This window comes from Vespula pensylvanica, chromosome 4, assembly GCF_014466175.1.
Source record: "Vespula pensylvanica isolate Volc-1 chromosome 4, ASM1446617v1, whole genome shotgun sequence".
In the NCBI taxonomy this organism is placed as follows: Eukaryota; Metazoa; Arthropoda; class Insecta; order Hymenoptera; family Vespidae; genus Vespula; species Vespula pensylvanica.
Window position 1 is genome coordinate 6,028,254 of NC_057688.1, and position 22,384 is coordinate 6,050,637.

At 36.7% G+C, this 22,384-nt stretch overlaps 2 protein-coding genes across 5 annotated transcripts in view; both read left to right on the forward strand.

Moving 5' to 3' along the window:
- The window catches only part of LOC122628311 (homeobox protein abdominal-A homolog), a 30,854-nt gene extending 22,491 nt beyond the window's left edge, over window positions 1-8,363 (forward strand). The window contains exons 3-4 of one of the 4 annotated variants that reach the window (XM_043810490.1): window positions 6,400-6,761; window positions 6,860-8,361. In XM_043810490.1, the coding sequence (XP_043666425.1) occupies window positions 6,400-6,761; window positions 6,860-6,877 (380 nt within the window). In that variant the 3' untranslated portion in view covers window positions 6,878-8,361. Of the gene's footprint in view, window positions 1-6,399 lie in introns of all 4 variants that reach the window. The other 3 variants (XM_043810488.1, XM_043810486.1, XM_043810487.1) reach the window with 3 other exon arrangements.
- The window catches only part of LOC122628314, a 305,366-nt gene that overhangs the window by 192,233 nt on the left and 90,749 nt on the right, over window positions 1-22,384 (forward strand). The gene's annotated exons all lie outside the window — the stretch shown is intronic.

Here is a 22,384-nt window from a genome sequence, read left to right on the forward strand (position 1 = left end):
TTATAGCGAGCTAGGATTACGCGTTTGGTGCTAGCTATGCGTTTCGTAGCTCTTTGCGTACCTACGTAAGTATGGACAGCAGTCATTGACGCGCTAGCGCCGTCTGGTAGCTCTCAAGTTGCGCATATTATATATTTACGTGGCATCACGTATAACTTATGTATGTATGTATGTATGTATATACGTATATGTACGACTCACGACACTTGGAACGCCTGGTACCCAACGTTACCATTCCTCTTGATCATCTTGGATGGAATGAGCCACCCAACTTTGACGCTCATAAAGAGAGTACCGAGTTGTGCCAATCTCTGTTTATAAACATTTTCTTTTGACCGTGCCGATCGTCTTCTTCGTACGAACGATACGACATTGATTAGAAGTCGTTTCCGTTTAAAAATTCAATGGTTATCGATCGATATCTTATATACATACATTACTAAGAAAGAGATGAAAACTTGATGTAGAAATAACAAATCTAAATCTATATTTAAAGCATCAAGTACGAATCGTTCGGTTTTAATCCCTTGGTAAGAAACAACAAAGAATGCCTTGTTGAAAAATCGCGTTATTGTTTTTGACCACGTTCCTCGTCCTATAGGGGAACCGAAATCGCTATGAAAGCGAGTACCAGGCACGTGGTTGACATTTAATTGCTTCTTTAGATTTACGACGACTTGGGTCCGTTGTTAGCTTCAAGTGCGCATGCGCGTACACGCATCTACAAGCTTGCGAAGAATCTCTATCTGTCTCTTTCTCTGTCTCTTTCTCTGTCTCTCATAAGTAAGTACTTACTTACTTACTTCTATAGCCAACTATTCCAGCAAGCTCGAAACAAACGATTGTCCAGTCCACTCGCACCGACTGCCATTTATTCTTGCTCCCACCAACGAATCCTTACTAAACTTTATTACTCACAAAATATCGCTAACTTACTTCTTGGAATCTCACTTATCTGTGAGATGTAAGTGCAAGAATATAATAAGATTAACCAATCGAAAATTAGCACGCTTCCTGCTGCTAATTTATATAAATCGAGATTGCCTTCTGTCGTATCACGAGGTAAAGTCTATTAAACTTCGCTATATTAAGAAAGTACCTGTATATAATATTTGTAATGTTACTGCCACTTTGAAAAAAAAGAAGAAGGAAAAAAAGATAAAAAAAAAAACAAGTAGCAACGTTTGCGCTATATATACGTAAGATCTAAAAACGTTATACGTTTTCTAATTCGGTTAAATCGACCGAACGATGATAAAGAAACTATAATAAATTCCATATAAATAACGAGCCATTATTTATCCTCGGCTTGTGCAACCTTCTCGATGAAATGGAAGCAAGATCAAAAGCGATTACGAATCGAGCTTAAGTTCTTGAAGAAATTTAATCATCGCGAAAAGATATTTCGACGTCCAGCGATCGAAGTATATTCGTAAGAGATGAGAGCACGGTGGTCGAACTGACGCTGACGTTAACCATCGAGAAAGCGATTTATCGGCACTCCGTTTATCAGGCGTAGGGTGGCACGGAAAATCGATGTACGTAGCTAAGTAACTGGAACGCGAAGACGGCAAGGGTGTGTCCTCGAGGGAAAACGTGCAACCCTAAGTCTTTTCTGCCTGCCAGTGAAAAAAAAATGATACTTATATAAAATTCGCTGCTAGGAAAATTCTCTTCTGTTATTTCTCGCAACGAAAAAAGAATTGCTTTTTGTTTTCCTTAGTCTTTCCCCTTTTTTATTTTTTCTTTTTTTTTCGTTATACTTCTTTCTTTTTTTAAAGCAAAAAGTGATATCGATCGATGAATCGTTCGAGAAAGATTTTACGAATTAAAACTCGGATATAAAATCAGATAGATCTTAATGGCGAGATCGTACGATCGGCCATTACAAAGGAACAATATATCTTTGTACGAGTATGAAAAATTCTATGGCTTTTGAAAAGAGAAAGAAAAAGAGAAAGAGAAAGAGAGATAGAGATAGAGAGAAAGAGAGACAGAGATAGAAGTAATGGAATGTGAGTGGTTGAGGAGGGTGGCAACGCGGTGGAACAAACTTCCTCAATATCCTCGTCTACTTCGCGAGAGCGGGCAGGCCGCGTGTGGCGAGCGAAGCAGATATTAAACTTAATATACGGCCGCAATTAGGCGCAGGCCTTCGCCCTCCGCAGTTACACGCTCTCCTTCTCTTATACTCGTTCGGCTTCTCCTCGTGCATTTGTATTTACCACTGTGCGAATGGTTTGCTCGGTGTGCGTGTCTCGTGCGAATACAAAATCACGCGTCATCTTTTTATATGTATATATATATATATATATATATATATATATATATATATATATATATATATACGTACGTACGTACGTACGTACGTACATATATATATTTATATATCTTCTTCGCATCTAACACGACTTCTTCTTAAATCATTCGACCGAACGCGTCGAGCTAATTAGCCGCGAGAACGTCCACGCAAGAGTAGTACTTAATTGGATCGAATTTTTTAAGAGTCGGATGAGAGTGACGAAAGTCTTTTCGATCTGACCGAGAAAGAATTCTTCGACGATTCGATCGTCGAGACGATCGTTAACCAGTCTCCAGAACGAGTCAACGTGCGGCATTTTATTATCAGTCGAGAAGACAATAAGAGATATGAAGACTTTTATTTATGTCGACCGATAAGGAATGAAACAAAACAGAAAAGAAAATAAAACTGAAAAAAAAGAAAGAAAGGAAAAATCGTGTCGATCACTGCAAGATAATTAACGAACCTTGACCAATCAAGAGGTAACGATCATTAACGTCATACGAATCTCCATTATTAAATGAATGATCGACGATAAATAGAACAAAATTTCCGAGAGAGAGAGAGAGAGAGAGGGAGAGAGAAAGAGAGAGAAATGATACGTTCGATGACCGAACTTTTCTTTTTTATTTCTCAAATATTTTATCAATTAACTCGTGATTCAAGTCTGCTCGAATGTCGCTTTCAGAGCTAATGATTTCTGTTTATGTCTGATTCGTTTCTTTATATCAAATCACTAAAAAAAAAAAAACAACAACGCAAAACACGAACATTTATGAATTATGATAATAAACAATCGGTAAATTGAACCGAATTGCGCTTCACAAAATCTGGCCTTTGTGAATGGAATTAATTCGAGTTAATTCTTTCGCAATCGTTTTAAGTCCGAATAATAAGGTATCAACATATTTAAAAATTATATTTTACGTGTAAAGTGACGTTCCTCCATGGGATCGGTAATGTAATTGCGAAAATAGTCTCCCTAATAGAAATATATATATATATATATATATATATATATATATTCTCGAGAATAAAATGTGAGATATATACCAAGAAGCATTAGAGTACCCTATTCCGTAGAAATTTTTGATAATGCTTGCGGCGGCACTTCGTCGATGGCCGCCGACGGATATTTATGGCGAATGAAATGGCCGCAATCAGGTTCACCGGTTTTCGAAGACCGACGAGAACTCACTGGAAAAGAAGATGAGGAGTGAGAACGAGAAAGAATGAAAGGGTGAAAGAGAGAAAGAGAAAAAAAGAGAGAAAGAGAGAGAGAGAGAGAAGAAGGGAGGAAAGGATAGAGGGGAGAAAGCTGCAACGAAGGGTTTTCGAGCTCTGCCTCGACTCGCCCCTGCGTGATGTGCCGCCAGCAGGATGGAATGGTTCCCCTCCGGTTGCCAAGGTAACGTATGGCGCACCCTTCGAGTTTCAACTACCACCTCGTGGTGCTGCAGCCGTCCGTTTCTATGTGCGTATGTTTCTGTGTGCGTAGCTATGTGTATGTTTCGAGATCGTGCGCACGTTGGCCCCGAAAAAGCATCTACCGACGCACGCGCTGCTGAATTTTGTGTGAGCCTACACACATAGACATATGCATATATACGTATACACGTAGGATATATACACTGTCTCTTTCTTTCTTTCTCTCTCTCTCTCTCTCTCTCTCTCTCTCTTTCTTTCTTTCTTTCTCTCTTTCTCTTTCTCTCTCGTTCTCCATGGACCACACTGCTGGGAACGGCCATGCTGAATTCAATATCAGCATTCTCTGCATTCTCTCGGAATTTTCTCCTTCGCTCTGAACGATATGTGCTTGATGGGTTACCCTGCATCAAGATCCGCGTATGGCTCTCACCATCGAAGGCTTCATCGCCGAGAGGAAGGATCCTTCCAAGGTACCAAGGGAACTCCGAGAATTCGCCTTCTCCCGAGTAGTATCGAGTTTACTTTTCTTTTTAAAATAACGATCGAGAAGTACGATTTTGCCTTTTCCTTACTTTCTTTTGCGAATCTTCCACCGAACTCGAAATTCAATTTTATGCGACACTTTGTGTGGTTTGATTCAACGATTTTTAGAATACTTCGATAAACGTTGAAATTCGCCGATGATTCGTATATTGTATTTAACATACTCGATTCAAATAGATTTACATTGATCAGATATATGGATTACTATTTGTATTATAGTATTATCTATATAGCATTAGCTGTGATCGATTTTCAATGCTCGTAAATTATCGAAGGAAGACATTGAAATAAAATCTTGACTATACAGATTCTATTTTTTGTTATCTTTTTATTTATTTATTTATTTTTTTTATTAGTATCAGATTCCGTTTGATAAAATCTGAGCATCGATTTATCCAGCCATTATTCATGTTTTACGTGCGAAGAAACTTACATTGACTCACAAATAAATCGAATTTTATCGAAGACGGATCTTTGAAAGCGTAATGCTAGGAACGCGTCAGAAGGAAAAAAAGGTATATCGTTGAGATTGTCAGAAAGAAATGACGTGCTTTACTCGGCTCATAAAATCTGACGTTTTCATTTTGGAAATCGTGTCTGTTTACTTTCCTAGAGCCTTAAAACGTTAAGATCAAGAGAAGATCTTTTCTAACTCGAACTAATCTATCGTCGCTTAGCTCTTCGCCTATACCATTATCTACGATGCATTCTTATCGTTGTGACATATATTGAAACTGATCTATACATCCATGGAACATAGAAAAAAAAGTGTGAGAGGGAAAGAGATAGATAGAGATAGAGATAGAGATAGATAGAGAGAGAGAGAGAGAGAGAGAGAGAGAGAGAGAGAGAGAGAGAGAGAGAGAGAGAGAGGATAAAAATGAAATGGTAAAAAATGCTCGTCACGCCAGCAACGATCTGTCGGCTTCGTTGACTTATCCGTCCGATAGCATACGTGTTTTCGCTGCTCAAATATTCCATTATCGTTGAAAATTTATAAGACCATTAAAAAGAGAATCCACGGTGTGTTCATTCCGGCTTCGTAAAAATTTATGATTTCTCACATTTTCACACACGACCTCATGGGATATTCGAATGGTTATTTCGAATTGTATGTGATTGGAATACTGATCGATATGATAATCGATGTCGATAGTCTTCCTGCGATTACTTCCGTTGATCGCTCGTTCATGACTGCGTATTACGAGGGTGTTCCACGATAAGAATGCGGAAAATGGAGAAGGAAGCTAGTCGTACAATTTCAACTACAATACGATCGTTTTAAATTATTCTACTTCTTCGTTTTTGATCGATTAAAATGATAAATAAAATTTGTTTTCTTTTCCTCTTTTTTTTTTCTTCTTCTTTCTTTTCTTTGCTTGGTTCGATCAGTAAAAATTACGATGAAAATAACGTGGGCACGCGCGGTTAAAAAATTTTCTTAACAGGTACCTAGCCGGTTGCTCGTAGACGACAGGTATACACCGAGTTACGTACTCGCATTTCGATAACTACCCAAACACCATAAAAAATTCAGAGTCGTTCCATTCGGCAAGCCTACGTTTATGGCTTTGACTTACCGAGGGAAAGTCAGCCGGCAAAAAAAGGGACACTTTCAAGAAAGGGTTTTCGACTTCCTCTCTGACAATGGGAAAAAAAGCTAAGGACTCGAACTTTCTTTTTTAGGTCTCTCACTTCTTCTTCTTCTTCTTTTTTTTTAGCCGTACTCCTTCAACCCCTGCAATAAAGCAACCATTCGGAGATAGTATTTCTTTTTTTTTCGACGAGGAGAAAGCGAGGAAGGAGAGAGTTAAGATTTGTGACTAACGTCAGAATGACAGGGTCGGTCAGTCAAGAAGGAAAAGTCGCAAACTTTCCTGATGAGAGATACCCAAGGAGATCCATGAGATCTCTCGTGCGACGTTTATAGCGGTCTTTGCTCTTTAACTTCTTGTTCAAAGATAAGTCGAGTTGATTTGATGTAGCGTACAGATAAACGCTGATTGCAACCTTGAAAGAAAGAAAAAGAAAAAGAGAAAAGAAAAATAAAACGAGCGGATTGAAGTAAAAATGAAAATGCGGAATAAATGGGATGAAAGGAGAACATTTATAAAAAAAAATTAAAGACGATCGTAATTATTATTTTCCAGGTCCAAATGGTTGTCCGAGGCGCCGTGGCAGACAAACGTACACGCGGTTTCAAACGTTGGAGCTCGAGAAGGAGTTCCACTTCAACCACTACCTAACGCGACGGCGGCGAATAGAAATCGCGCATGCCCTCTGTCTGACGGAAAGACAGATTAAAATCTGGTTTCAGAATCGTCGAATGAAGCTGAAAAAGGAACTGAGGGCGGTAAAGGAGATCAACGAGCAGGCGAGACGAGAACGAGAGGAGCAAGACATGATGAAGAAGCAGCAGGCAGAGAAGCAGGCGAAGATGCAGCAGGAGCAACAAAATGCTGCTCTACAGCATCAACAGCAGCATCATGTAAGCGGTCTGGACAAGTCGCAGAGCGATCTACTCAAGGCGGTTAGTAAGGTGCCAACATAGGAGACCTTGCTGAACCGACTCTCTTTCTTTTAAAGGAAGAAACTAGAGACTGAAGCGACCTGGACGGATACGCCTACGAAAACGAGCGGACGGCTGGTAAGCGGACGGCTTCTTCCTCGCCTTCCTCCTCACCCTCCATTATAACCACCTTCTATTCCTCAAACTTCTTCACCGCTTCGTTAAGAGGAAGGAACAATGAAGGAAGGAAAGAAGGAAGCTTGACTATGGATCCTGCGACATCGAGAGCGTAGCACGAACAAGAAGATAGGATTCGCCTGGTCGGGTATATCCTTTTTCGATCCTCTTTCCCTTCTTATTCCTCTCTTAGCTACTTATATTCTTATTATTCCACCCTCATATTCCTTCGATCATACCCCAAAACCAACGAGGAAAGGCAGCGAGGTAGACGTTGCGCTAACATAGTAGAAATATCGAAAAACGCATCGAAGTCTCGATTCACATGTACTTACTTACTTACTCGATGACCGGCCACCAAGCTTCCCTCCGCAAATAAGGAGAATGGCGATCGGGATACCGGCTGGTCTCTGACTGATTCCTAGAACGTATAACGTGTATTTGTTAAATCGGCGAGCGTGATCGACGGAAATAAAGGATGACGGCCTTCCTCAAGAGGACGAAAATATGTAATGGCTCCCAAACAAAGCCGATACTCGGTGAGACGCGAAAGAGAAAGTGGTGGGGGTTGGGGAATGACAAAAGGGTCGATCGAGAAAACAGAGAGAGTGAGAGAAAGAGAGAGAGAGAAGGAGAGAGGAAAGAGCGAGAGAGATAAACGAAAGTTTTCGACTCGAAAGGAACGATTAGGCTTTGACCTTCGTATATCGAACAGAGCACACGAAACTGCCATCGGAGGTCGACCGAACGCTCATTTTCGACGTGCTCCATGTTTATACTTGGCTAAACGCTAAAAGGTTAGAGAGGATATTTCTCTACGACCTCTCTCATTCTCTCTCTGCCCTTCGGATAGATCGCAGCGAGGAAGTCGGAGCAACGAACGTAGCGCTTGCGAAAATTTTCGACAGCTCGCTAACGCTTCTCTACTTCCGGTATTCGTTAGGTATTATTATTATTATTATTATTATTATTATTATTATTATTATTATTAAATATTAATTATTAATTATTATTATTATTATTATTATTATTATTATTATTATTATTATTATTATTATTTTGCGTCTTTCAAAAAGATTTCTTCGTTTGTTGCTCGTCACAGAATGATTCGATCAATCACGATAGATTCTCGCTATTGTTGTTTCGGAGCTCGCTTTTGCGTATTATATATCTATACATATATGTATACATATATGTATAGATATATATACACGCTTTTCTTTCTTTCCTTTTTTCTCAACGACGGCGAAGAGAAAAGAGAGAGGAGAAAAAAATATATGCAGGATAAACACGAATGGGACGACGACGACGTCGAAGACGCGCGCGGCGGAAGGAACGCGACAGACGACTCGGCAGCTACTATTGACGTTAATAATAATATCATTATTATTATTATTATTATTATTATTATTAATTATTTTTAATTATTATTATTATTATAAATATTATAATTAGTATCATTATTATAGTTATCATTATTATTATTATTATTATTATTATTATTATTATTATTATTATTATAATTATTGTTGTGCCGTTCACAATATTGTTTCTCGATGAAGACGAGGTCTCGTCGAAAAATTTTTATTTTTTTACGAGCATCGCATCGAAGGTCGTTAAATTTTCTATAGAAATTGTTAGATTTCCTCTTATTATTTTTCTTTTTATTCGAGTTATCATGCGTTAGAAATGTTATCGGCTCTTCGAACATGTCGTTCGTTCGAAGTCGAGAAATCTTTATTTTAGTTACGCGACTTGTAAGCGTTGAGAGATTTTTATTGGATGAAACAACAAGAACCGGTAATTCTTGCCACATCGCGAACGATATCGGTATATTTACGTGCGAGATAGTTATCTGCGAAAGCGGGATGCTATTTTTTTGTAATAATTTTTTTTCTCTTTTATTTTTTTCTTAATTTTATTCTTTATTATTTTATTTTATTTTCTTTCCCATTTGTAATTCTATTAAACGTTGTGAAACATTGAAAATTCATATGATTTTCTATGCGTTCGAACGGTTGATCGGTCGGTCGGTGCAATGTCGTTCGGCTTTTTTGCTATTTTTCGCGTTCCTTCTATTTTCGAAATCTTCGGCTTCTTCTTTTCCGCAAAACCGACATGAACTCGAACCGATACAGAAACAAATATGTAAGGTTGAAAACAATTATAACGACAAAAAAAAAAAAAGAAAAGAAAGAAAAAGAAGAAAAAAGAGAAAAAGAAAAGAAAAAAGAAGGCGCGCACATGCACCGTAAAAGAATATACGGAGCAAGCAAGCAAGTAAGAAGAATCTCACCGGACGAGTATCTCACTCTTAGTACATTAAATACGTAATTTGGTGTCAGGGTAGACCTTTCCATAGATATAGAATCCCGTTGTTGGTATTACATACTTAACAATTAGATTATTCGTAAAGAAGCGAGGAAACGTTATGCGAATGGGAGCGAGCGAACAAGCAAGCGAGCGAGCGTGCGAATGAGCGAAAGAGAGAGAGAAAGAGAGAAAGAGAGAGAGAGAAAGAGCGAAAGAGAGGGAGAAAGAGAGAGAGAGAAAGAGAGAGAGAATGAGAGAATGCGAAATAGAGACAGCATTAAGCGAAATTAAGCAACTTGGAATTATATAGTATAAAAATTAATGCATATTATTTTTCTCTCATCCTCCTCGAGCCCCAGTGCCGCTTGCTATACTCAAATCCTGACCGCGATTCGTATTTACTTTACCTATCGATCGCCCCCGTAGTATAGCAAAAGTATAGCATACAGATTTTTAAAGATGTGACGCGATCATAGGTGTATGTTTCGGAGACATTTTAACAAAAAGAAGTAAAGATAATCGTCCGATTTGGAGTATGTATATATATATATGCATATATGTCTGTATGTATGTATATATATATGTATACATATAATATCTATATTTATTACGATGCCATTAAAACTATTACGAATCGTGGAAGAGTCAATGATATACGTAAAGTTGTAGAAAAAAAGAAAGATGGTGAAATACTATAGAAACATTCATACGCGTAATTGCATACCGCCATATTTACGTAAATATACGTACATTAAAAAAAGCTAACAAAAAAATCTCTTCGAAAGTCAGGATGTATCGTACGCGGCGCATTGTAAGAAATGATAACAACGTAAAGCCATATTGTACACAGTACCGTATTATATATAAAAATATATATTATATTAAAAGTAATAGGTATGTTATTATATATATATATATATATGAAGAAAGAAACCGAAGAAACCTATCAGACACACCTAAACACATACCTATATAAATACACAGCAAGAAATTTTGATAGAGTGATAACGTTTTAGAATACGTATATACGAAATGTACGTAATTAAAAAATAATAACGCGAGCATTAATAATTCGACGAACCGTACGAATGGATGTTGGAAAATAAAAATAAAATTAACGAGGCCGAAAACCGGCTGGCGACTCTTTAACGAAAAAAAGAAGAACAAAGATGAGAACGAGGAAAAGAAAGCGAGAAGATATTAAAAAAAAAAAAAAGAAAAAAAAAACGAAAAAGGGAGAACGAAAAGACATCCGTATCGAAGACGAAAAATATCCATTCACATACAGAGGATAACGGAGGTGAGGCCGCGTTTTTATTACTACTCTACCGCTGATTATCTTAAAGCTAAACTAATAATTATAAATACTATCTTGTACGTAACGTTTAACGATTAAGCTTGCGCATGCGAGTTCGTGAAGACGATGTTACTTCTCAGACGATGAAAATATCTCTCCGCGCATAGCGAAACGCGCATACCGCAATCCGTAAAGAGAGAAAGAAAAAAAAATAAAGAAACAGAAAAAGAAAGAGAGAGAAAGAGAGAGAGAGAGAGAGAAAGAAAGAGAAAGAAAGAAAGAAACAGATAGATACGTAGAAAGATTCAAATACATAGGCTGGGCGTATGCGTATGTAAATAAATGGATAAAAAAAAAGAAAAACAAAAAGAAACACACAGAGAGAGAAATGTAAAATATGCGCGTATTGAGAATATGCATGGGCGTCGACTAGATTGGATTTCTCGATGGAAAATCGTTCGAGCTAGTCTATCCTTCTGCTAATCCTTACTTTTTCTTTACGTTTTACGTAACGTTACCGAACGAGTGAAAGCTGTATCGTGGCGCGAAGAAAAAGAAGATAAAAACAAAAAAAAAGAAAGAAAGAAAGAAAGAAAGAATAAAGAAAAAGGTTCGAACGAATTCCAAGAGGAATCTTCAAGGTCGGTCACGGCGTTCCTCCTCTTTCGCGCATCCTCAACGCACATAAATAAACCAATTACTCATGTACGTAGTCGTATATCGGTTCCGCGCAAGCCACCACTACCAAGCTACCCTTGATTATCAACATCTATCCTTCTTTAAATCAACTCGAGTCGATATAAAGAGGATACGGCGCTTTTTTACGTATTTCGATTATTTATTTCGCATAGGGCCGCTACATATTAGAATTCTTTCGTTTCTTCCGTCGTCTACCGTCAGAGAAAAGAATAGAGATGGAGATAGAGAGAGGGAGAGGGAGAGAAGATATGAGAAACGCATGTGATCGTAGATAGGAATTTACTTTCGCTAGGATCGTATACGGATTTAATGAGAAAAAGATAGAGATAGAAAGAAAGAGAGAGAGAGAGAGAGAGAGAGAGAGGGAGGGAGAGAGGGAGTAAAAATATTGTTAAAAGGAAACAAACGAGTCGATGTGAAAGAACGTACGCGACGTTATTGTATCTATGTGTAGAAAAGCTTTACATACTTACGACTTATTATTGACTATTATTATTATTATATATTATAATTATTAATTATTATTATTATTACTATTATTATTATTTTTATCATTATTAATTATTATTATTATTATTATTAATATTATTATTATTATTATCATCATTATCGTTATTATCGTCATTATCATAATCATCATAATCATCAGCATCATCATTATCATAGTTACGTTTTCACGTTATAAACCGATTAGTATCGTTAAATTCTTGATAACGCTCAGCAGGAAGTAACTGCGGCAGCGGCGCCGATACGTCCGACAAATTAGGGATATACGTAATAACGCGTAACGATATATATATATATATATATAGTTATTATTATTATTATTATTCTAATGATAATTAGCACGAAAAATTTGTACAGATAAATGGAGGCGAAATATCCTGACCGCGGTCACGATAGTTTCTACTTATTACAATTAAGTCTCTTAATCGTTATTAGCCGTAGCGATAATATCGGTACATAGATACATACATATACGTGCGAGAGAAGAACGAAAAAAAATGAAGGAACGATAAGAAGGATAAGAAGAATAAAGAAGGAGAGAGGAGACGACGGTGCTGACAATGGCGCCTTCGGTTTGGTTACGACGATCGATTTTGAGAGTAGTACCGACGAATGAGTGGAAGTGTTCTCTTTTCTCTTCTTTGTTTTTGTGTAAGCGTGTGCGCGTGTGCGCACATGTTTGTGTGTGTGTATGCGTGCGTATGTATGTATGTATGTATGTATGTGTGTGTGTGTGTGTGTGTATTTTCTTCGTTCCTTAACGTTCGTTCGACACACATGCTCGCTTTAATACGTTCTCCGTCCTTGTTTGAAAATTTTCAACGAAGCTTATCATTGAAAACACTCCACGTAAAGGCGTTTGAGTCTCATCGATCTTTCGTCTCATTCTCAAATCCTTCTTTGGTTATCGCTAACCTTCGTATCGGTAGAGGAGAGAAGAGATATAGGAAGAAAACTTTAGGTTACAAAAAAAAAAGGATAAAAAAGGAAAGAAAAGAAAGAAAAAAAAATGTGCGCGCGCCGTCCACTTGCAAAGAATAATGAAAGATAAATAAAATAAAGTAAAATAAAGTAAAATAAAATAAAATAAAGGAAAAGAAAAAAAGAAAATAATAATAATAATAATAATAATAATAATAATAATAATAATAATTAAAAAGTAAAAAAAAAGAAAGAAAGAAAGGATTCAAACGAAAAAGATACGAAAGCGATTTTCTTTCTTCTCGGCTTACCTCTAAGTGAATAACGGCGACTATTTGAAGGAAAAAGGAAAAAAAAAAAGGAAAAATACGATATAGAGAATATTATTAATTCCAAGTAACTGGCGCGTAATCATATCATGTGTATCACCTTCATAATGCTTCCTCACGGCCGTCTCCGGACCCTCTCCGAACCCTCTCCGAGAGAACACTCACATAGACCTCTCATCCCTTCGCCTTTTTCGATCTCATCCCGCTTCCTTTTTGCCACTTGTCCCCCTATTCCTCTTATCGTAGATGTATTACGTTCGGATTCGAGCATTATTCATTTAAGTATATATATGTAGTTTATACTAAAAGAAAATAAAAAAAAAGAAGTGTCCATAGAGAGAGAAAGAGAGAGAGAGAGAGAGAGAGAGAGAGAGAGAGAGAGAGAGAGAAAGAGAACGTGTGTGAGTATGTGTGTATCCATGTATGTGTGTATGAAAGAGAGAGAGAGAGAGAGAGAGAGAGAGAGAGAGAGAGAGAGGTGTCAAACGAATAAGCGACTAAAATTTAGTAGTACAACTTGCCCGACTTGCCAAACTCACGTAAAGAAAAAGAAAAAAAAAACGAAAAGAACACGTACGTAGATAGATAAGAGTCGCTCGAAAAAGGAGAGACACGTATCTTCATATTTTTTTTTATTATTCTTTTTTTCCCTCCTTGTTTCTCTTTGTTTTCTTTTCTTTTCTTTTTCCGTATTTCTCACTTTTTCAAACGACATTTCTTTTACGAATCCTCCCGCGTCCCAGAATTCGCATTGTCTCCCACCCAACAACCCACACGTCCTAAATCCAGGAGCCTTGCTTCTCGCACAGAGGACTTCTCTATATCCGAATTAAGAGTTACAAAAAATGGGGAAGAAGAAACTTAGAAGAGAGTGTAGTGCGTTGTCTCGTGCGTTGGTTAAATCGACGAGCTCATTTAACACGCTGGCGAGCGAGTGATTTGTAAGTGCGAGCGTTGCTTCGAGGATATAAATTGGCCGTTTTATGCGTGTGCGTTTGTGTAAGTACGTGCGAATGAAGTGTAAGAAAGAGAGAGAGAGAGAGAGAGAGAGAGAGAGAGAGAGAGAGAGAGAGAGAGAGAGAGAGAGTGAAAGACAGGGACACAGAGAAAAAGAGAGGAAAAAAACATTGTTGTAGTATGCGTGAATGAGAATACGTGCGTCGTCGTACAGAATCTCTTTAAAGCGAGTCCACGAAAGAAGTAAACAAAAAGCGTTTAAAAAATGCACTATGTTTAGAATTTATTTTTGGCATTGAAATTTATTATCTATTAAAAAACGAATATTTACTATTATTATTATTAAGGCGTTCGAATCCATTAGGCAGGATCGAGTTAAAAATTGTTTGTTATATAATATGTTCTTTTTTACACTATATAGATATTGTCATTGTTTATTTATGAACTGTTTATTTTGCGTACTACTTTTCTTCGTACTTGTTTTTGTTGATATGAAAAAAAAGAGAGAGTGAGAGAGAGAGAGAGAGAGAGAGAGAGAGAGAGAGAAAGAGAGAGAAAGAGAGGAAAAAAGAATGGAGAAATGTGAATGAAAGTATAAGAGAAAAAGAAAGGGATAGAGAGTGATAAAAAGAGATAGAGAGTGATAGAGATACGGAGACATTTTTTTTTTTATATAATGACATAATGTGACTATCGCTTAATCAGCGTTTGTATTTTTAAAAACATATATTATGTACATGTCCTCTTAAAGTTGTGAACCTTGAATGGGGAGAGTCGGGATCGTCGCGTATCGTGAATATATTTTTGTCCTTCTTTTCTTAATGGAACTTTGTAAAGAAAAATGAATGAGTAATATTTGGATTTATTAAAATAATCGCAATACGAAACGACCCCCTTCTCTTTTTTCGTACGACTGGTTGTAATATAGATAGTTTCTACTTACTTTTTGCTTCCTTCTGCTCTCGCATATCGATGAATCGTATTATCGAGTCGAACGATACACGATATATATATATATATATATATATATATATATATATATATATATATTGGTTTAACTTACGATCACAGAAAGCGTTGTTGAAAAAGAGTAGAGATATTAATTTGAATCCGTAATTAGTTTAATACGTGATTTCAAGTTTGTTTCGTTTTTATTTGATTTTATATCCCGGCCAAATTGTTTTAATAATTTCTTTATGACAAATCGACACTTCGTTTCTAAACACTATTTCTTGTGTTTTATTAGTTCGTACGTATCTACATATGTATGTATATACGTCTACGATAACGTTGTATATACCGTTATATATAACTACTTTATATCTTTATAACGATTTGGCATAATCTCGATCGTAGTTCTTATGTGTATATGATATATACGTGTTTTTTTTCTTATCTTTTTGTACAATAAGAAAGAATCACACGATCGTGTTGTTTCGTTTCTCATTGAAACTCTCGTTTCGCGATGAGCTTTGGCGTTATTAACAATAGATATATGAAAGAGTACGTGTTTTTCTTTGTCTTTGATTATTTTTTTTTTCTCTTTTTTATTATGTCATAGATTTATAACGTTTCTCTTAGAGACTCAACTACATTTTTAAGTTTTTTTTTTTTTTTCTTAGTAGAATTATTTGTTTGTTGTTTTCGATATTATATGCGATGAAAAAAATGAAAAAAAGAGTGAACAGATAATTAGTGGCTCGCGTTAGTAGTGTTTCATTTATTTTCTTCTTTTTTTTCTAAAAAAAAAAACAAAAAATTGAAAAAAAGACGAAACAAAACGAACAAAGAAAGAAAACACAAAAAAAAAAAGATAAACTAACGCGAGACCAAAAAAATGCCGGGCCTGTGCATATGTAACTTCCCCTCGAACCCTTTCGTCCTAAAGTCCCTTTTTTTTTCTTTTTACACGAAAAAAAAGGAACAATAGGACTGTAAAACGTGACAAAACAAAAGACTCATTTTCGAAAGACCGACGATTAGCATGATCGCGCGTTTCGTTCTTGCGAGCAAACGAGCAGACGCGACACGTAGGAAGGAAATTGAATGAAAAGCAAAAAAGAAAAACGAAAAGAGAAAAGAAACAAAAAAAAAACAACATGAATCAAATGAAGAAAATGTGAAAATTATAATAGTCTGTCTCGCTGTACAATGCGTTTGCGATGCAACGAAAAAATTGAGTGAACTTAATCTATGACTTGCGTATTATCGTCTTGCTGTACCTATTAAGCCAAATGGAAGTCATTGGTATTATTTGAAGAAACTCTCGATGTAAATATTGATACGTTGCGTGAAAACTAAAAGGGTTTGACAACATCTTCCTCCCCCCTACCATCTGATGAACGAAGGTCCTCCAGGATCGGCGAGCATCGATAAAAGAAAACAAGAGAGAGAGAGAGAGAGAGAGAGAGAGGGAGAGAGAGAGAGAATGAGAGAGAGAATGAGAGAGAGTGAAAGAGAGAGAGAATGAGAGAGAGTGAAAGAGAGAGAGAGAGAGAGAGAGAGAGAGAAATGGATTAATGATAATTAGTAAGACACTGACACACACATTCACTCATAAACATACATAATACACGTACACAGCGATCCGCGCTTCTAAACGCGTGCCGGTGAATTAAAACCTAATTAATATATAACTATAACGATTAAAAAAAAAAAAGTGCGTAGCTGTCCTTCAATACCTACCTACCATGTTAAGTAATAAAAGTAACGAAATAATGAAGTCTCATGTCTACTGACTATTAAAGATTAGTATTATACCGTACGATGAAAGATTAATAATAATGATAATATAATTATATTAATAATAATGAATAATAATAATAATAATAATAAATAATAATAATAAAATAATAATAATAATAATAATAATAATAATAATAAATAATAATTAATAATAATAATAATTAATAATAAATAATAATAATAAATAATAATGATAAACAAAAACCGAACGGAGATGGCGAGATTGATGACGATTACGTCTACGACGGGTGAGGAAGTAATCCATTGACAATGAATGTAAATGTATCCATTTTCGAAACTTGATGTAGAATTATACTCATAAGCTATATCTATGATATACAAACGAAATAAAAACACATAGTAAATTATGGTAGAGTACGATTAATTCCTTCGTAAACCCATTATCTCACTGTCGATGTATTTAGATCGTTAATCGAACAGAAGGGGGTGCTTCAGAGCGAAAAAAAAGGGGATGGAAAATGATCAGACGAGTTTTATCTAATTTTACCAATTCCAATGTGTGCGTCGTTTACGAAGAGACTATTTTATTTTTTTGAACGCTCGAAAAAAAAATCCTTTTTCCATTTCTGCCCCTCCGTCTCTACCCCTTCTCTTTCCTACCCCTTCCTCGCCTTGTCTTTCTATTCCTCTTTGCCTGATTTTCGCCACTTTTACGCTCGGACGGGCGGAACATTGAAATCGAAGCATCGAATGGTCGCGCCCACGGCTACGGATATTTTGGAATATAACCGTATCGGCTTATGCATCAGGGTGACCCCTACGAGAAGGACGAGATAATAGGGGTAGGGGAATATACATTGAACTTCGCTTCGAACAAAGCACTCGAACCATTTACCTTGTAATTCCATCGGCCATGTCTTCTATCTCGTTACCACTCTGGGCGTGTGCCGTTTAAGCATCAGTTTTTGCTTTCGTCGCATTTTAAAACGCATATACATTTTTACTTATATACTTACCTGTTTATACGATATTTTACTCGTTAAAATTATATATGATATTTTTTGTTTAATAATAACTATCACAGATATTCTGGCCAAACTTGGAATCGATGATTACTTGACGCGAATAAAAGGAAATCGAAAGAAAAAGAAAAAGAAAAAGCGTATAAATAATCTATATATATATATATAGATTATATATATATATATATACACACATATATATATGTATATATCAAATGATGTTTCGTCATGTTTCATTAATGTTACGATCCTTGAACGAATCGAGTAATAATATCCAGTGATTTTTTCCAAATATACTTAATTATATAATTACATACTTTTCTTTACAATACAATAATCCTAATTATACGTTTCCGGTCAAAGATATTTCAGTCTTACCTAGATAATAAGTATACGAGCGTTTAATGCAATTTTGGAAAAAAGGAAAAAAAAGGGAAGAAAGAGAAAAGAAAAAAAGAAACGAAAAAGGGGGAAAAATGAAAAGAAAAGAAGATAAGAGGAGAGGTATTCTTAGAGCTAAAGGGTCGGTTTTTACGTATCGCCGATCTCACCGATGCAATTTCGCATCGTGCAGCGTAGCATACTCGATCGACGAGGACGCGCATTTAACCGTGATTATAGTGCTCGCTCGAGCGCTCGCAACAAAGCCCGACCGATCAGGGCTGATTTATAAACAATGCACGCCTCGAGTGCACCGTCTCGCTAAACTCGGAGCGCACGAAAATGCGTCGAGCTCCTTGCAAGAAGGTGAATTCTTGCTTCGAAGACGCTTCGAGCTGAGCCGAAGCTAAAATAGATGGATGGATGTGGAAGTCTGAAGATTCTCGCGAAGGTCCGCCCGTGAAAAAGAGAGAAAGAGCGAGGGAGGATTTAAGCGTGTTGGTAGAGATAGATAGAGAGAGTGAGAGAGAGAGAGAGAGAGAGAGAGAGAGGGAGAGAGAGGAGAAGAAGAAGAAGAAGAAGAAGAAGGACGGATGCAAACGGCATGGAAACAGCCGTAAAATTACAGTGTAAAACACGTTGTGTACTACGCGAAAGCGGCGGTTCGCGAAATTTACGACCTTGGAGCATCGCCGATGAAAGACTCGTAAAGGCTCCTATAATTGCGTGTAAATGTTTTTGTTTTCCCGCTATCGTTAACCATCCCGAGACTACGGAGAGAGAGTACTTGATTTACCGTCGTCCTCGTGAGACGATAAGTCGCTATATTCTTCTCTTTCACTCTTTTACGAAAGTCGAGTGGTTTTGTATATTTTTTCTTTTTTTTTTTTCTTTTTTTGTTTGTAATTCTTTCTACTTTTTCTTCTTCTCTTGTCTTTTTTTCTTTCATTAAATCGAGAAATAAGTAAGTAATAGCAGTTAGTAACTTTGATATGATAATTCGATTATTTAACAGCGATAAAGGATATTATTTATTCAATTATATCAGATTTATTAATTAATATTCTCGAGTTAAGGAATTTTCTATCAATTTAACTAGCCTTATGTAATAGGGATGAAGAAGGATAGAGTTATCAATGCGGATCGATCTAGATCTAATTGCGTTTCCACGGTGAATGAAATAAAGAATGAAATAATAATCGATGCAATTTTTTTCTCCAGCCGTCTAGATGAATTTATTCGAGGTTTTTCCCGTCTGGAAGAGATATAAAAATTCTCTTTTATTCAATTATCATCTATTCGTAATATATCTCGTGAGTAAGTAGCAAGATGTAGATATATCCGGCACCTTTTCTATCTCCATAAAAGCGAAGTGCGCGGAAAGTAAGGCGAGAAATAGTCGAAGGCGATGCAATTTCAAAGACGTTAACACCCATCGAGCGTATCGCGTGGACCTATCGGGGATCTTACGTTACTGGGATTTACAAACCTACACGCCTTCGCGACACTTGCTCGGCAATAACTTGTAGTCGGGCGAGACGTAAATTCTCCCTGCGTTCCGACATCGATCGGGAATAGGTATGTACGTAGCTACGCCAATTACGAGGAAGAAAACGGAAACGGAATCTACACACGTTTATTTCACTGAACTCTACCTAGGATATATATATATATATATATATATATATATATATATATATATGTGCGTGTCTATATATATATATATATATGTATGTATGTATGTATATATACACAAGAGAGTGTTCCGCTATTACGCACTTCATTATTTTTTTCTTCCTTTCTTTTTTCTTTCATTTTTTCTTTCTTTCTTTTTCCCTTTCTCTTTTTCTTTTCTAAAGGGCCTTTTCCTCGTTAAAAACGAGGATGACGAGTAGTAACGAGCAGTAGAGCCAACCTCCTGCTACGTTTATTCCGAGATTGCGTTTTGAAAAAATTACGAGTCACTTTCATGCCGAGTGAGATTGCCATTCGCTTATTCTAGAATAGTACTAGCAGTTTAGTATAGTAGGTAGCGGATATATGTAAACGAGGCAAAAAGAGACGTTAAGTAATTATAAACTCGTCCATCTATTTGTGTCTTTTCTTTCTCTTCTTTTTTTTTTTCTTTTTCATTTTAAGTCTCTTGTCTTTCATTTTTTCATTTTGTAATTTTTAAAAAATTCTCGACTTTTTTCAAAAAATCTCGACATCTTTCCAATCTTCGAATCGTTACAATTGATTTTTCGTCTACGAAAAGAGAAATCAAAACAATCCCGCGTAATTATATTTGAATATTTTAATTTGACGTTTTAAGAATTTTGTCATTCCCCGTGGTTACTTACACGTACGAGAACCGGAGATTCCGGATAGCTAGTGATAGTTAAATGGCTCGTGTATGCACATATAACTATACCGAAAGCCTTGAGAAAACGTGGCTGGACCCCTCTAAAGTCCTGGAAGATTCTCCTAATCGAGGGTAATGCAAATACGATGTTAATGTCGCGATTCGAAGTGCTTTGAAAGTGCTTGTTGACGACCTCCGAAAGAAAAATATAAGCGTTCTCTGTCATTTTTCAAAAGGCCTCTTTAAATCGGGTTCCGGTGAGAAATAGAGAAGAAAAAGAAAAAGAAAAAGAAGAAGAAGAAAAAGAAGAGGAAGAAGAAGATGATGATAATGACGATGATGATGATGATGAGAAAGAAAAATAAGAAGAAAAAGAAGACAGAAATAAAGTTTCAAAAGACATTCCGATTTTTTTTTTCGAACGGTCAAAACTATTATATTAAAAGTCTCATATTTCGTGATTCGTTACACATGTCGTCGGCTTATTAAATGATTTTTCTTCACGGGAAGGAATTAACGAAAGTCTTAAATTGTATCGCATAGTACGCGGGAAAGTAGCGAAGGTTTCTTATTAATGTTCAGCCGGGCGACCAATGAAACGCACGTGCGACAAATTATGTGCCTTGTATTAAGGGAATAAAAAGAAAAAAAGAAAAGAAAAGAAGAGAGAACAAAAAAGAAAGAGTACTAATAGATCTAAGAGGAGCGTTACAATCGAGGATTCGAATGAGGATTATCAAATGAAAAGAATAACAATGAAATTCGGTCCGAATTTCGGAAATTCGGAAGAAGCAATCTAGGAGAAAAAAAAATGATTCGAAGAGAACAAAGAGATAACAAAGAAAAAAAGAATATAAAAAGAGAGAGAGAGAGAGAGAGAGAGAGAGAGAGAAATCAGAAGCTTTCTTTAGCTTTCGGGAAAGAATCCGGTGGTCGATCCGCTTTGCAGAATCGTATTTTCCACGGTGGGAGTGGAAGGAGGAGCGAAATAAGGATCGTCATTGTCCGAGAGACGAATGAAACGGATCCTCGAGAGCGAAACTCGTCGCGATCTCTTTGTCCTTATCCCCCTATTTCCGGAGGGTCCAGGACGTTCGCGTAGAACGCCATTGGCAATCTGTAAGGTCCGTGGAAGAGACGCGTATGGAATATTAATTCGTAGGGTTAGAGTTACCGACGTAACGCATAACGGTGTAACGTATACCAATGTCAAGAAATACCAAAATGTGTATATATGTGTGTGTATGTACATATACATAGATACATACATATATATATATATGTATGTAGAGAAAGAGAGAGAGAGAGAGAAAGAGAAAAAAGGACCGCTCGGCATAGGTGGAAACGCGCACATATATCCACGTCGCAGAGAAATATATGTGTCTTCTCCATCGAGCCTCCTTCCCGTCTCTTCTTCTTTCCCCTTACTTATTGGTTTCGTCGGGGCCGGTACTAGAGTGGAAGAAAAGTGGCGGACGAAGATACCATTCGAAGGGGGCCTGAACCTTCTACGGAGAAACATAGAGAGAGAGAGAGAGAGAGAGAGAGGGAGAAGGGAGAAAGATGGAAGATGAGGAGGAGGATCGAGGATGAGGAGAGAAAAAAGAGACGACCGGAGGGGCGACCTCCCTTAGGAGCCTTTAACGGAAACGTATAAACGGACGAGAGTAAGGAAACGGTGACCCTCTCGACCTAATACGCGACTTCGCTGATATTTCCTTCTCTTAAGGATAATTCCTTATGCTTCTTGACGTAGACTCTTGCTGGATAATAATTGTTTGCTCGAGTTCTTTCGCGTTAATATATGTATATATGTACATATATATATATATATATATATAGAAAGAGAGAGAGAAAAATACCGAGATTTCTCGACGAGGGAGTGCGTTGTTTTAACGAAGAATCCAGACGAATAATTTGAACTACGAAAAAAAGAGAATAACAAAGAG